The following is a 13,623-nucleotide window of genomic DNA, read 5'->3' on the forward strand; positions in this document are numbered from 1 at the left end:
CCACCAGGGCGGTGACAGAACACAAATCAATTTATAGAAAGCTTGACATTTACTTTTTGTCATTGTTGTCAATGATGAGAGAAATGGGATTTTTTTTGGTTGTTGAAATTTTAAAATTTAAATAATATGACTGAAAGTGGCAGTTGGTATTTGAAGTATCAGTATTGAGTGTAAATGTGTGTGCAGGTTGTGTGAAAGTGAGGGCCGAGGTGGTCAGAAGGTCGGAGGGGGGACTGGGGATGTGGTTCAGAATCAAGGTAAACAATGTTAGACTAAGAAAACACCAGTTCAAGATTATAACGACGTGTAAACAATCAGATCTTTGGATTGTTGTCAGAAATAAATCAAAATATTTGGATTAATTTGCTGCATTTTAATCAATTATTTCTTTTATATTTTATACAAACACCACCAAAACGTTCGAATGTCTTTTCTTTGTTCGTCACACAAAGAACTACAATCCTTTATTTTTGCTTTCACTACTCAGCCTTGATTTTACTTTAACTCCCACTGCTGTAACAGGTGTTTTTTTCCCATCAGCCGTCTCAAGAGCAGCTCTGCACTTTCTGAATTCGTCACAAGATATTTCCCATAGGCAAGGTGTTGTCTAAATAGAATTGCGTTTAGAAATGACCTGCCTTCTGTTTAAATTACACTAGAATGTGCTTTCTCAGAAATATTTTTGGAGATGAAAACCAATCACCAAAACAACAAGAACAAAAAAAAGTGCTCATCCACTTGTCAGACGTTGTTATCGACAGAAAGAAAATCAGAAGAAGAAAAAAAAATGTGCCTCAAAAATAAATAATTGTGATTAAACTGATTCACACTAGAACAGTGGTTCTCAAACTTTTTCTACTCTGTACCACCAACTCTCTGAGTACCACCATGATGACCAACATTAGAATACAGCAGCAGAGGCCTTCACTGTTAGCTTCCACCACAGGAGAGATGTTTAGAAATGTTTAGAAAGATGGTTATGTTTAAATGTTGTATTAATTGTGCATGGTATGTTTCAGATTTATTCAATTGAAAATGTAAATGTCAAAATATGAATTTTGCCTGTGTACCATTAGAGAGCACTCGCATACCACTGGTGGTACACGTAGCACCGTTTGAGAACCACTACACTAGTAGATATGTCCAGTTGGAAATATTAACTCCTGTCCTGGTTTACATTTCTGAAAGTCTGTAGTGGTCGCAGCAGAAACGATGATATCGAGCCATCGTGAACAAGCAGGAACAGAAGAAAGGACCTTGCTTTTGGACGTGAAAAAATACAGATGAAACCTGAAAACAATTGTCACAGTAATTTTCAGCTCAGCTGGCCACAAAAGTCTGTCTACAGAGCTGTTATTAAAGCCTCCCCTCAGGTGTCAAGGTGAGTGAGTTTAACCAGTGTAAACACTGCGAGATTAATGGTGTGAAATGGCTCAGCGGCCCACAGAGCTGGCAGCTCAGCAGTTACGGTGTCAATGAAAAGTTTATTAATGTTGTGGAAGCTGCAGACGCTGCCTCTGTTTGGCTCATGTGTGTTTGCTCTTTCCTACCGTTTCCCTGTGACTGTGTGATAAACTGGAACAAGTCCAGGTGCCCCTCTTATATTGTTAATGATTCACACAGATGTCACGTTCAAACAAATCACGCCTGGAGATACCTCTCATTTTTACTGAGACGACAGCTCCGGCCCTAATTAGGAGAAATGTTTTTAATAGAGAAACTAATGAAATACTTTGTCATTGTTTTCTCCCTCTGAACAATGACAGCCATGTTCCAGATGATAACACGTTTAAGATGTTGATGCTGGGTCTACAGTTCATCACATGGGCCTGTATTTTTTTACCTTTGGACTCCCTCCTTCTCTTCTTCCCTCCCTCCCTCCCTCCCTCTTTTTTCCTCCCCCTCATGTTCTAGGACTTTATTTTGTACAAATACTCCCCAACACAGTACAGGCTGCTCCCACTCAGTAGCTGCACGCTCACAAATGCACCCAGTCTCTCCTCTTTTGGTCAACTACGTTCTCAGTGTTCCCAAAAGAACAAGCCCAGGAAACATGAAGTATTTCTTCATTTATTTTTCAAATAATCTCCCAGTGGAGATGCCGAAGGAAATAAATTGGATGGCGGAGACAAAAAGAGAGGACTCAGATGGAAGAACACCGCAGTCGGCCGGAAAATGCTATGCAACACAGCAGATAAAAGAAAATGTTGTTTTGAACGAGTGCAGGAAAGGTGTGGACGGGTGTAGACCCTCAGACGTGCTGTTTAGAAGAGGACAGAAAGAAAAATCCACTTTACAGATTGAAATGTTTTGCTACACCAGGGTCTGTACTGTACCATGCTGGTCAGCACTAAAAGCCTCTTTTTAAACAGGCGAGGGAATAAACGTCGTAAATAATGTAAATAAAGTACTTTAAATAGTCTGTTTTAAAAGCAAGGATTTGCTCTTACTGTTATCCTCTTAAAGCATTGGTTGTATTGCTAGCTTTATCTTTAAATTAGTATAAGCATACACTATAATAATAATATAGCAATAACATTGTTAATTATTAATAATAATAACAATAATAATAATTATTGTTGTTGTTATTATTGTTGTTGTTGTTTATAACACTAATAATAATAAAAAATGTCTTCCAATGATAGATCATGCTTATACAGATGGATTTAAATTTTTCAAATGTCAATTCTTGCTAAGTTTTTACATTATCCAGTTGTTTATATCCAAACACGTTGCAGAATAAAAAAATGATTTTTAGGATATATCTATTTTTTTTAGCCCGCACAGGAAACATTTGCGACTCCGTTGTTAACCACGGCTGTTTGAAGGGTAACTCTGAAGAAGGTCAAGCGCGGCTGGATTACTTTGCCTGTGGCAAATGAGGCAGAACAGGGTTAATTCTGTTTGAGTTTTTACACTAGAGTCAACCTCACAGCTCAGTGTGTTCACTGAAACTGGACAAGGGGGAAGGAAACAGAGGACGTGCTCAATCTCAGACGACAGAGTGAACGCACGAGCCGAAAAGAAAACTGCAGGGAAAACTGATGTCAACACATGAGCTTCAAACTGTAGGGTGTCAGAAGGGAACTAGACCGTCACAGTTAAAATCAGTCTTTCATACAGTAAATAAACACAAAATCAGTACCAAGAATTTTAAATTACCAAGATTTAAATTATTATTTGTTTTCTGACATAAGTCAAGGACACTGTATAGTATATACTTTGTTTAAAAACATCTGCGTTGTATTAAAAAACTTAGAAAAGACATGATATGGAACTAAATATAAAAAGCAGTAATATAAATAAATCATAAATAATATAAATAATATAATTAAATCAGTTGTAAATTGGTGGAATAACTAGAAATCATTTTGAAGCAAATCATTACCAACCGTTTCAAATGGCCACCCCGGAGAGTGTCATTTTTAATTTAACTGTGAAACCAGGAGGAGGGAGGTGGGCAAAAAATAAAATAAAAAATCTAAACAGTATAATGAGGTGATGAAAGGCAAAGTTGGCAGTAACAATTTAATTTTACCTGGTGTGTGAAAGAACTGATGAGTTTACAGATACTGACGCAATCAACAATTTAGGATGGAAAACAAAATCATAGATTTTAGGTTTTATACACAAAGGGGAGGGGGGGCAGCCAGGAAAGTTGTTTTTCTAAAAAAGTAAGGGGTTTGTCACATGGATGGTCATCATGTTGCTGCTAGTTAGCTGTCTTTAAATCTGGGGAGTTGGAAAGACGGAAGAGACATTTTCGGCTCCTTAAAGATTTCCAATTTAAATCTGCTAAACACGATGCCAAATGCAGAGTCCCAGCAAATAATGTCAACGATATTTATGATATTTTCAATAACACTGAATTCCACTCTGAATTCCAAGCAGAACCACCTGAACCCACACATCAATGACATATTTTGCACTACTTTGAAAAATCAGACATGCCAATGTGAAGTTCCAGCCAAGTGAGAGCGATTCACTTGGATTTGATTCAGACTGACGCAGCAACCAACCGTAGGAGCTCCTCACAAAAGTCATCACTTAATTTTGCGAAAATATTTGCATCCTGTTCCCATTTCAAAAACATATTTTCAGTCAAAACCAACTCTGTGAAAATCCTGCAAAATACCGAGACAACTCTCAAATGTCAAACAAACACAGCCACTCATTGGCTACTCATGAGGTCAGTAGAGCAGCAAGAATACAGCAAACAATATATGAAATATTTCTCTGTACTTTGTTGTTGTCGTCTTTTGACCTTCAGGGCCACCATAGGTGTGAGCACTAGAAGATGAATTAATGAATGAATGGATGGATGTTGGTGAGGAACATAAATCCACACCAGCCTGTCACCAACAAGTAATGAACAGCTTACAATGACAGATGAACAGTCAGCAGCAGGACATGGGGAAAGTCACATGCACCGAGCACAGGTGGCACTAATTGCAGATGAGCCAAGAAGGATGAACTACTGTATATGAATGGCACGTAGCCGTTGACAGATGAGCAGTTAGTGGCAGATTGAAAGAGTATTACATACCCAGTGTAGAGGTGCTGCTTCGCTGTAAAGGAGCCAGAGAGAACGAAGCCTGGAGGAGGAAAAGAATCAAAAACAGGAGGTGAAATATGTGTTTTTGGCACAGTCATTGCAAAGGGTATATATAAAGTGTATATATATATATATACATATATATTTTTATATATATATGTATATACTGTATATTATCTCAAATAATCATGATTAACTTTGATCGAACAAGAATGTTTTTGATTCTAACCATTAACTGTAACATAGCCATGGTACCAAAGTTAAAAGTTGACGAATGAAATAAAAATCACTTTTGTCTAATATTATAATTTGATGTTTTTTTAAACCCAGTTCTGGGCCACTGTTCGGTGAACTGGATTTGATCCAAGTTGATAATCACTGACCTGTCATCTTCATCACCAACATCATGTTGTGGTTGTCATCATCTCCATCCAGATCATCATCGTTGACGTAGTTGTTGCCGTCATCGTGGTCACCATCATCCTCGGGGTCGTCGACGTTGTTATCCTCATTGTGGACCTTATCATCCTCATCCCTATTCATGGTCGTCATTATCTTCATCCTGGTTCTTTCCATAATCATCATCTTCATCGTCAGCTCAAGTGCACTTGGAACAAAATGTTTACAGATGGTTTTAATTACTTGCGGTGTCACCTAAACTGACAATAATCTTAATGGTTTAATTTACATTTTAGGAGACTCAGGGGAGTACTGGGGGGTGGGGAGCCAGACCATTTGTCTAATTGGAAAGTTCACCTCTGCTGGGAAAGACAAAGCATCTTGTTACATTTATGAGACAAAAAAAATAATCAACTGTAATTCAGTTATTGTCTGTGTGCTATCAATACTGTACCAGAAACTCATTTTCTGCTCTGCAGTGCTGAGCATGCTGCTGACCACCGCCAAACATGAGCTAAACATTTACAGTGGAATAAAAAACCAATACAAACAACAAAATAAAAGGACACTCTGTTGGGGCTTTAGAAAGTGGAGTTAAAGCCAATAGAGCTGCCCTCACAATTTCTTTAAGGCACTGAAAAGTCAGCCCACGCCTAAGATTTCCAAACGAAAAGATGAGGAAAACCAACAGTGCATTTCTGCTGGCTGAAGATTCCATAAAATAACTGGAACTAACCCTTTATGAACGGAGAAGTTCACACATGAAACATCTCTAGTGTTTTAAAAGAAAGTACTTTTATCTGTAACTACTAGTGTCAGGATGTTCTGTTCTGGTGATGAGACAAATACGTTGTACATGCAGTGTTCTCATTCTAGCAGTACTAGAAAATAACAACTATAATATTGTACCAGTTTAGACTTGTTTGAGTTTGTTTTAGATGCATTAGTGGGAATACTTTCAATGTTTTCAACCAAATAAAGCCCCACAGATCAACTCAACTTCATTGAATTTCTATCTAAATCTGTATGTAACTACAGTGGTCCTCGACTTACGACGCCCTCGACCAGCGTTGTTTCATCGTTACGTCATCATCTCCTATAAATTTATTAAGAAAGTTTTGTTCAATCATTTCGAGATATGTTAAAAAAAGATTTTGAACAACAACTAGTGGGCAAGCAGAGTGGATAAATACATCGTCACCCGGTGATACGGTAGCTGCAGTACGGTAGAATCTGATCTCCTATGCTTAGAATCTCTAACAGAGAACCAATCAGCTCGCACGATCCACTTGGACATGTCACATCACCACACAATCACACACTGAAACCAATCTCACACTCTGACACACACACACACACACACACACAGAGAGAGAGAGAAGCACAAAGCTTATGAATATCTATGTTAAAAAGGATTCAATTCAAATTACTATAACTTAAACTCTATAATGCTTTGATCACAGACTACTGAATAACGACTGAATTCATAGGAGTATCTGGATTATTGAGTCTTTATGAGTCATTGGAATATTAATTGTTAGTATTGTTTACTGTCTGATAACTGAAAGTCTTCTTTTGAACAACATAACCACTAAAATAAACATCATGGAAATGGCATGACCTGTGTGATGACTGAGGTCATTTTGTCTCGCACATCTGTCATGCAAACTAATGCACATATAAAATGAACAGGCCCGGTCATAATCCCACAGGATGTGAGATCATCTTGGCAACTTATTAGTAGATAGTAAACACGGGTCTCAGCAAACAAGCAGAAACGCAGGGCTTCAACAGCACATAATGGACACAAACAATACATCAGAGCTGAGATTACATGAGCATAACCACCAGTAAACAGCAGCAATGTACATAATGGAGGCGACCCCTTCACCTCGTCTTCACATTACTGATCATGGAGTGGGTTATTTTAGCGGCAGCGGGGACAGGGATAGACACGTACGCACAAAAACAGAACTTAAAACAGACATGTGACGGCTAACGAGTGGATAACAGCAGCTTGTTGACAGGCTGCGTCCATTATTCCTTCCATCATCTGGTGTTGGCTGTTTGTGTAATTCAGTTGAAAATGGTGACAGTGTTATTTTGGACCCATGTCTTTAGTCCAGGTCTATGCACTTTGTCCAGATAAAATGAAAAATTGAAAAAAAAAAAAAAAGATTCCTATACTGCTAAGCAATAGAAGGGTCGAAGTAGCCGTTAAAATGAACAAAACAGAATCAGTAAAGCTAAAAGTAAACAAAACATTCTGTTAAATCTAATAATATAGATGTTTTTTTTATACAGCTTCCATTATTGCTTCAGTTCTTCATCTCAAATGTTTCGCAGGACTCTTGAGACATTCCTAATGAGTTCATTAAAAAATATGACATGACTGTGTAAACACAAATTCATGTTCAGCTCCACTGGCTAGGCCCAGTGCAGTCCCAAATTTAAAACTGGACAAAATTGGACGTCAGACATTGGAACGAGAGTGTTGTTTGTGATCAGACTCCAAACACAAGGATCCATAGCATGAACCTCATATTCAAGACTAGCGTCAGACTGTGCGTAAGTCACTCTCTTAGCTTAGGGCAGAGAGAGGCTGCTGGACTGGCACCACTGGGGAATTTAAATCCATTTGAAATGACAGAGAGCGACATTTCCTCGGTGTCTGCAGCTGTGAGCTGTAACTGAGTTTTTACAATTGTGGCTTATGTGTTTGTATTATTTGTTTTTTGGATGTTAAAAGCATTTAGTGTCACACTGCTCGGTCAGGTCTCTCTTGCAAAAGATATTTAAATCTAAACTAGACATTACACCTGGTTAAATAAAGGTTATTGGTTTATTGACAAGTATCAACATAAACTGTAATACTGAACTCCCCTTTACCTCTTGGTGTATTCAGACACTGACTTTGAAAAATGCCTGCATGACAACTTGGCTCCCACTGAAGTGTATAATTTGTCTTTCACATCATGCGCATTATGAGTAATGTGACATGGGTGAGAGATGTTAGTCATCCCAGTAGGATGTTCCTCCTCTGGGTAAACATGTATAAATCAACAGTGTGTGAACCAGCAACCACACAGGTTAATAGTCAGCTGTAAAACAGTGTCACAAAAATGTGAACAGAGTGTTCCTTTATCTAGTTGTGTATTCTGAGGGACGATCAAACACTGAACTAAGCCGTCAGTGTCACTGTTGACTGCAGTACCCACAGTCACACACTGTCACTTTTGTGGAACATTAAATTTAAATAAAAAACGCACAATTACATCTGCTATGACAGCATGGAAGATGATGTAACATAATGGAGATATATTTAGACCTCACCTAAAAACAATCAGGTCTATCCTAGACCTGTTTTTTTAGCTGCAGTACCTGCTAACTCCAGAGTTACACATATCATTATAAAAACTACACAACAAATGATTAAATAGGGAAAAATACATATGAAATATACATGTTAAATACAAAAAATATTTCTCTGCTGCAATTTAACAATGAAAAAATCTCGATGTCACCCAAGTCCAACTTTTCTACACCTACAGAATGCGTTCCTAAAAAAAATATTTAGCTGTTCTCCTAAATTTTAATGGAGTTCATGTGCTGCAAATAATGAATGTGGATTCTGTTCGTGTTTCTCCATCTGTTTGTCTATAAATATATTCATGACCATATGCAGTTGGAGCTGTTTGAAACAAGACTGTGTATCAAGAGAAGCCAGTGTTCTAACTCATTAAGTGTGTTTCTGCAGTTAGCTCCGAGTGTCATTTAAATCCACTGAATTTAGCCCAACAGCACTCCGAGCCATTGTTTGTTAATAATACCAATCCAAGAACCATGGAGACCCTTGAAGGCAGCTTAGCCATTGCTAATTATTTTGTCACTTGCTAGAGGGTAAATATATGAACTCACAATAATAGTAAACAGCCATCCAGATTGTTTATCTAACAATATATGTGTTAGTATAGAATTGAAAACGCTAAAACAAGTCAATGCCTTTAAGTGGGACACTTCAGAAACAGAGTATGTGTAACATAATTAATAAAAAATATCTTGAAGGTTTTGTTTGTTTAATTAAACTGTAACTATTTACTCTGTAAGGTGCAGTAAGAACACCATAAGAATGGAAGTCTGTAAGAGACCGGACTATTTCATGCTTGACTGAATGTCATTAAATAAGCTTCCTGAGACCGGCCTCCTCTTAGACAAACAGCTGTCAATAACATGTCTTTTACAGTAGAGTATTCAGCTTTTACTAATTATTTCTACTGAATTGGGTCATAGGTTTAAATATAATCGATATAGATGGATGGATGGACGATGGACAGATAGACGGATAGACAGATAGACGGAGGGACAGATAGACGGATAGAGAGATAGGCGGAGGGACAGATAGACGGATAGACAGATAGACGGAGGGACAGATAGACGAATAGACAGAGACGGACGGATGGATGGATGGACGGATAGACGGATATATAGCACGCCATGCTCTTGTTTTCCTTCAAAACAGAAAAATATGTTGTGCAAGTGGAGAGAGCGTGAATGATAATACAGGCACAAGGGCATTGAGAGCCAGGGATTGGAGGAGCAGCATCTCATCAGCGTAAAGAGGATAATTGGAGGCTGACCCTGGAACACCCATCATCCTCTGCAGCATTGTAGAAACAAAGTGACTAATGCCGTTCTGATGCGGCGAGAGCAGGCGCATCACATTCATACATATACAAAACTGTTTACCATACAAGCACGTCAATAACAACAATAATGATACATGTAAATGTGCATGTGTTCCGTCAGTTTAAATTAAATGTGTCCAATTTTACGCTTAAAGTGCAGATATCAACTCTGATTTTCATATGTGAATAGCCATTATCTGTCTATAGTACATAAAGGGGGTCGGGGGGGGTTATATAAGCATTATAAAATGCTGTTATATTGTGTAATCGGATTTTCGAATTCTCATCATGGGTGAAAAAAACTCCGGCTGGACTTCAGTAGCTGCCATTAAAGTACTAATAATGACTTTGCTTATTACAAACCAGATCAAGTGCTGATTAAATGGTAGTAACAGTATGTTAGCCTTCCAATTTAATCCCTGACCGACTTGACAGCGTATCTAAGCTAAGATCTAAGCACTCAGTCAAGTCCATTGGTGTCAGAAATAGAAAAGAAAAAAAGAAAAAAATCACAGAGCGATGGACATGAAAGTGTGTCCAGTAGCCACAAATAAAGCTTAACGTAAGCTTAAATGAATCTTAATGGACAGGAAGACAAATTATCTGTGCACAGTTTCAACCTTAACAAAATAAAAAACATTGTTATTCTTATTGGCCAGGGCACACTTGCATGTAATCTGAGATAAAGTGGTCTTCGTATGAATATATTTTAATCTAATTCTAAAACCCAAAAAGGATTAAAGTCCATTCATGCTGAAAATTAGTTGTTACTTAGCAAAATCGACAGGATTCTTTATGTTGGTGTATGATTGGTGGGAAATGGTACCAGGGGAAAGTGTTTCTAAGCAGCATGAGGATGTCCTTAAAATGCCCTTTGTCTATGTAAAATATTCAATTTCTCTGACAGGTCAGACAACTATTCATTATTTACTGAAATGTTGTCTTTCTTTGTGTGACGTAACAGTCAGAAAAAAATCTTCCACTTGGTGGCATCAGAAAGCTATAAAAACTAAATAAGAGAAACTCAAAATTATTAAAGAAGATGTGTTGGGTGTGAAAATAGCTTAAATGGCCCTTTCCATTTTTAAAGCAAAAGTCTTGTGTCAACACAAATTCTACTGAAGTACAGTTTACCTGGAAGACAACCTTGTGACTGGTCAAAAGGAGAAGGAGACACTCTGAATGTCATTCTGAGTATCATAAATCACAATAATGGCTTTATTTATTTAAATCTGCCATTTTCTACTTTCAAAATCATTATTTTAGTGAGCGGCTCCCCAGATTCACTCATCTTTCTTAGACTGCAGAGCCAAAGAATGTAAAACGGTGAAAAAGTTTGGTGGCATATCTGACACCTCCAGTTTAGCCTTCTGGCAGAAGAAGGGTGGGTGGTAATCCATGGGGTTCACATTACCCAGGACCCAGTTGTAGGTGCTGAAATATATAAAGAAATTTTACATCTTATATTTATAATTATATGTATTTACATAAGAAAAAGTAAGATATAGTAAAGAATTAAACAAAAAACGTTAACCTGAATGCCAAGCTACTGCAGTTATTTCAGTATATAAAGATAGAACTAAACCAGAAGGAGGCAGTGAGAGCATAAATAAATAAAAAAAACAACTAATTATATATTAAATGAAAAAAAAAAGAAATAAACTGAGGTAAATAATTTGGATTGTCACTTCTAGTGCAAAGTGTCTGTTATCCTTAACCTGGTCTGAACTCCTGACTGTTGTTTGTCATTACTTTACAAATGTTCCAGTCTAAACTGCTACTAACCGCTAAAGAGCTTTTCCTTATACAATAAAAAAATCAAACTCTTTACGTTAGTCGTGTTAAAGTTGGTACACGATTCTCTGTGTGTCTTGAGCTGTGCTGCTGTTTTACCTTAAGGTGATCCATCCAGTTTGAGGATAGTGGACACTGTAGGTCATTGGGATACAGCCAATCTCGGAAAAGACTGTTGAATATGAACCTGAAGAACAGAAAACAGTGAACTTTTTAAAAAAAATATATGTATTTTCCTTCCGTAAAGTGAGATTATAACTAATTAGCTTTCAGACAGTTGTCATAAAGTAAAAATACGGGGTAAGCTTTGATTGGCGAATTTAATGCATTGGTATAAAGGTATATCATAATGTACAATACATTGGCTCCCTCTAGTGGCACACAGAGATAGAGGGTTCCCGTTAATAAAAAGTGAGTCACGTGATCGTAAAATAAAGACTGTATATTCTTGCTTGCTCTCTGTGTGTGTTTGGGTGCGAGTTTGTTTCAGAACAAACAAACAAACGAACAAACAAATTCAATTTAAATTAAAATAAGGCTCCAAATTATGTTAGGGTTAGCAATAAACGGATGTTGTATGTGGTTCTTAGCTAGACTGGCTGGTGTATTGTAACATTGAACATACTGATGGTAGTGGACAGTCCACACTAATAAATGATCTTTCATCTCACCGTTGTTTGGCAGCGTTCCATACCAGGTGTTGACTAGAACACCCATTCCCCAGGAGGAGGATGAGCCCATGATCACTTGACCCATCAGTCTGGCGTCCTCAGGGACATGCATGGGAATGAAGGAGGAATCCAGCTGCTTCTTCTTGCAGGATATGGTCTTCCAGTTGATCTCATAGTAGGCTTCCTGACAACATGACAAAGGACATGACAGTTCATTCTTATATATATGTATATACAGTACACACACACACATATATATATACTGTAATGATATATATATATATTTACAGTATGTTGTTTGTGATTTAGTAGCAACATGTTATATAACAAAAGAGAGCCAGAGGTTTTGCTCAATACCTCATTGAAAAGCATCAGCTCATCTATTCCAGTGCTCTGATTGCCAACCATCACATTATTTCTAACCCGCATCCTCTTTCCAAAAGCATCAGAGCTTATTGAACCAGTCGACAGGTAGACTCCATTACCAGCCATCTGAAAAAGAAATTACAGAAAATAAAAGTGAGGTTGAGTCCTCTGTAGATTATGTCGATCAACATGTTTGCTGATGAAGTACTCACCAAAGTGAACTGACCGCTCATCAGAGGTGGAGAAACTGGGGGGGGGAGGGTAATAATTATAATAATTAAGCCAAGCAGTTTATTGTCTATGAATGCATTCAAAAAGGGTTTTAATAACCCATGTGGGCCACATGTTGTTAACGGCTGCACTCTATTCACATTTGGGTCTATACAGGCCCTGTAGAAACTGTCAACTCAATCTCCTCTGAAATTCACTTCAATTCCACTTTCACATATTTAAACATGAACTTTTGTGTGTAGGTGTGTGTGTGTGTGTGAGGTGAAGTCAGTGTTCTTCTGTACTCACCACAGTGTTTGGGTGCCTGGGTGGAAGCTGCTGCCAGCAGCACACTGACGCAGGTTAACACACCGAGGAAGTTCATGGCGACAGCTTTAGGAGTTCAATGAGAAGAAGCCCGGAGCGCTCTGATGTCAGAGTGACCACGGCTCAATATATACCTGTTCACAGATGGCCACATTCACACCATCATCACATGATCTCACGCCCTTGACCTTTTTTCTACTTTACTACTTTACTCCTTAGTCGTGTGGAAAAAACGGCAAAATAATTAAAGGCCATTTTAGGACCAATGATAAGATTTCTGCCCACATCACATCTTTTTTTTTTGTTTTAACAGATCATATGCAGATCATTTCAACTACCCTCAATCTGTGTTTTTACTGGTATACCTTTTTACTTATTTTTGCATTTTATTTTAGTGGTAATACACAGAGCAGGATGCAGTATCCTGCTGAGCAGCAGGTAAATAAATAGTTTCCATGAAAGACATTGTCAACAACACTCCTGCAGTTCATCAGACCAGGTCTCACATTGCTTTGTGGTCGTGTTCTGATGCACATATCCATTCTCTGTACTTTTGATGGTGGACACGAGTGAGCTTTGGCTCTGATTGGTCTGTTGTTTGATTGCAGGAGCCTTG

The 13,623-nt window shown here is 37.9% G+C and overlaps 2 protein-coding genes across 2 annotated transcripts; both read right to left on the reverse strand.

The window, feature by feature from the left end:
• Positions 1-964: 964 nt before the first annotated feature.
• Positions 965-9,319, reverse strand: LOC112487507 (trigger factor-like). Its single transcript, XM_025058694.1, has 4 exons — positions 5,244-9,319; positions 4,939-5,162; positions 4,547-4,595; positions 965-2,260 (listed from the first exon to the last, which is right to left on the reverse strand). Exons 1-4 carry the CDS (start codon positions 5,288-5,290, stop codon positions 2,179-2,181), a joined length of 402 nt encoding a protein of 133 aa, XP_024914462.1. The 5' UTR covers positions 5,291-9,319; the 3' UTR covers positions 965-2,178.
• Positions 9,320-10,824: 1,505 nt separating this feature from the next.
• Positions 10,825-13,146, reverse strand: LOC103384112 (ependymin-like). The gene is made up of 6 exons (XM_008317502.3): positions 12,990-13,146; positions 12,683-12,717; positions 12,462-12,596; positions 12,105-12,288; positions 11,533-11,620; positions 10,825-11,073 (listed from the first exon to the last, which is right to left on the reverse strand). The coding sequence occupies exons 1-6, from the start codon at positions 13,063-13,065 to the stop codon at positions 10,923-10,925; spliced, it is 669 nt and encodes a 222-aa protein (XP_008315724.1). The 5' UTR covers positions 13,066-13,146; the 3' UTR covers positions 10,825-10,922.
• Between the last annotated feature and the right edge of the window lie 477 nt (positions 13,147-13,623).

Source organism: Cynoglossus semilaevis, chromosome 9 (genome assembly GCF_000523025.1).
Source record: "Cynoglossus semilaevis isolate Cse_v1.0 chromosome 9, Cse_v1.0, whole genome shotgun sequence".
NCBI classification, from domain to species: Eukaryota; Metazoa; Chordata; class Actinopteri; order Pleuronectiformes; family Cynoglossidae; genus Cynoglossus; species Cynoglossus semilaevis.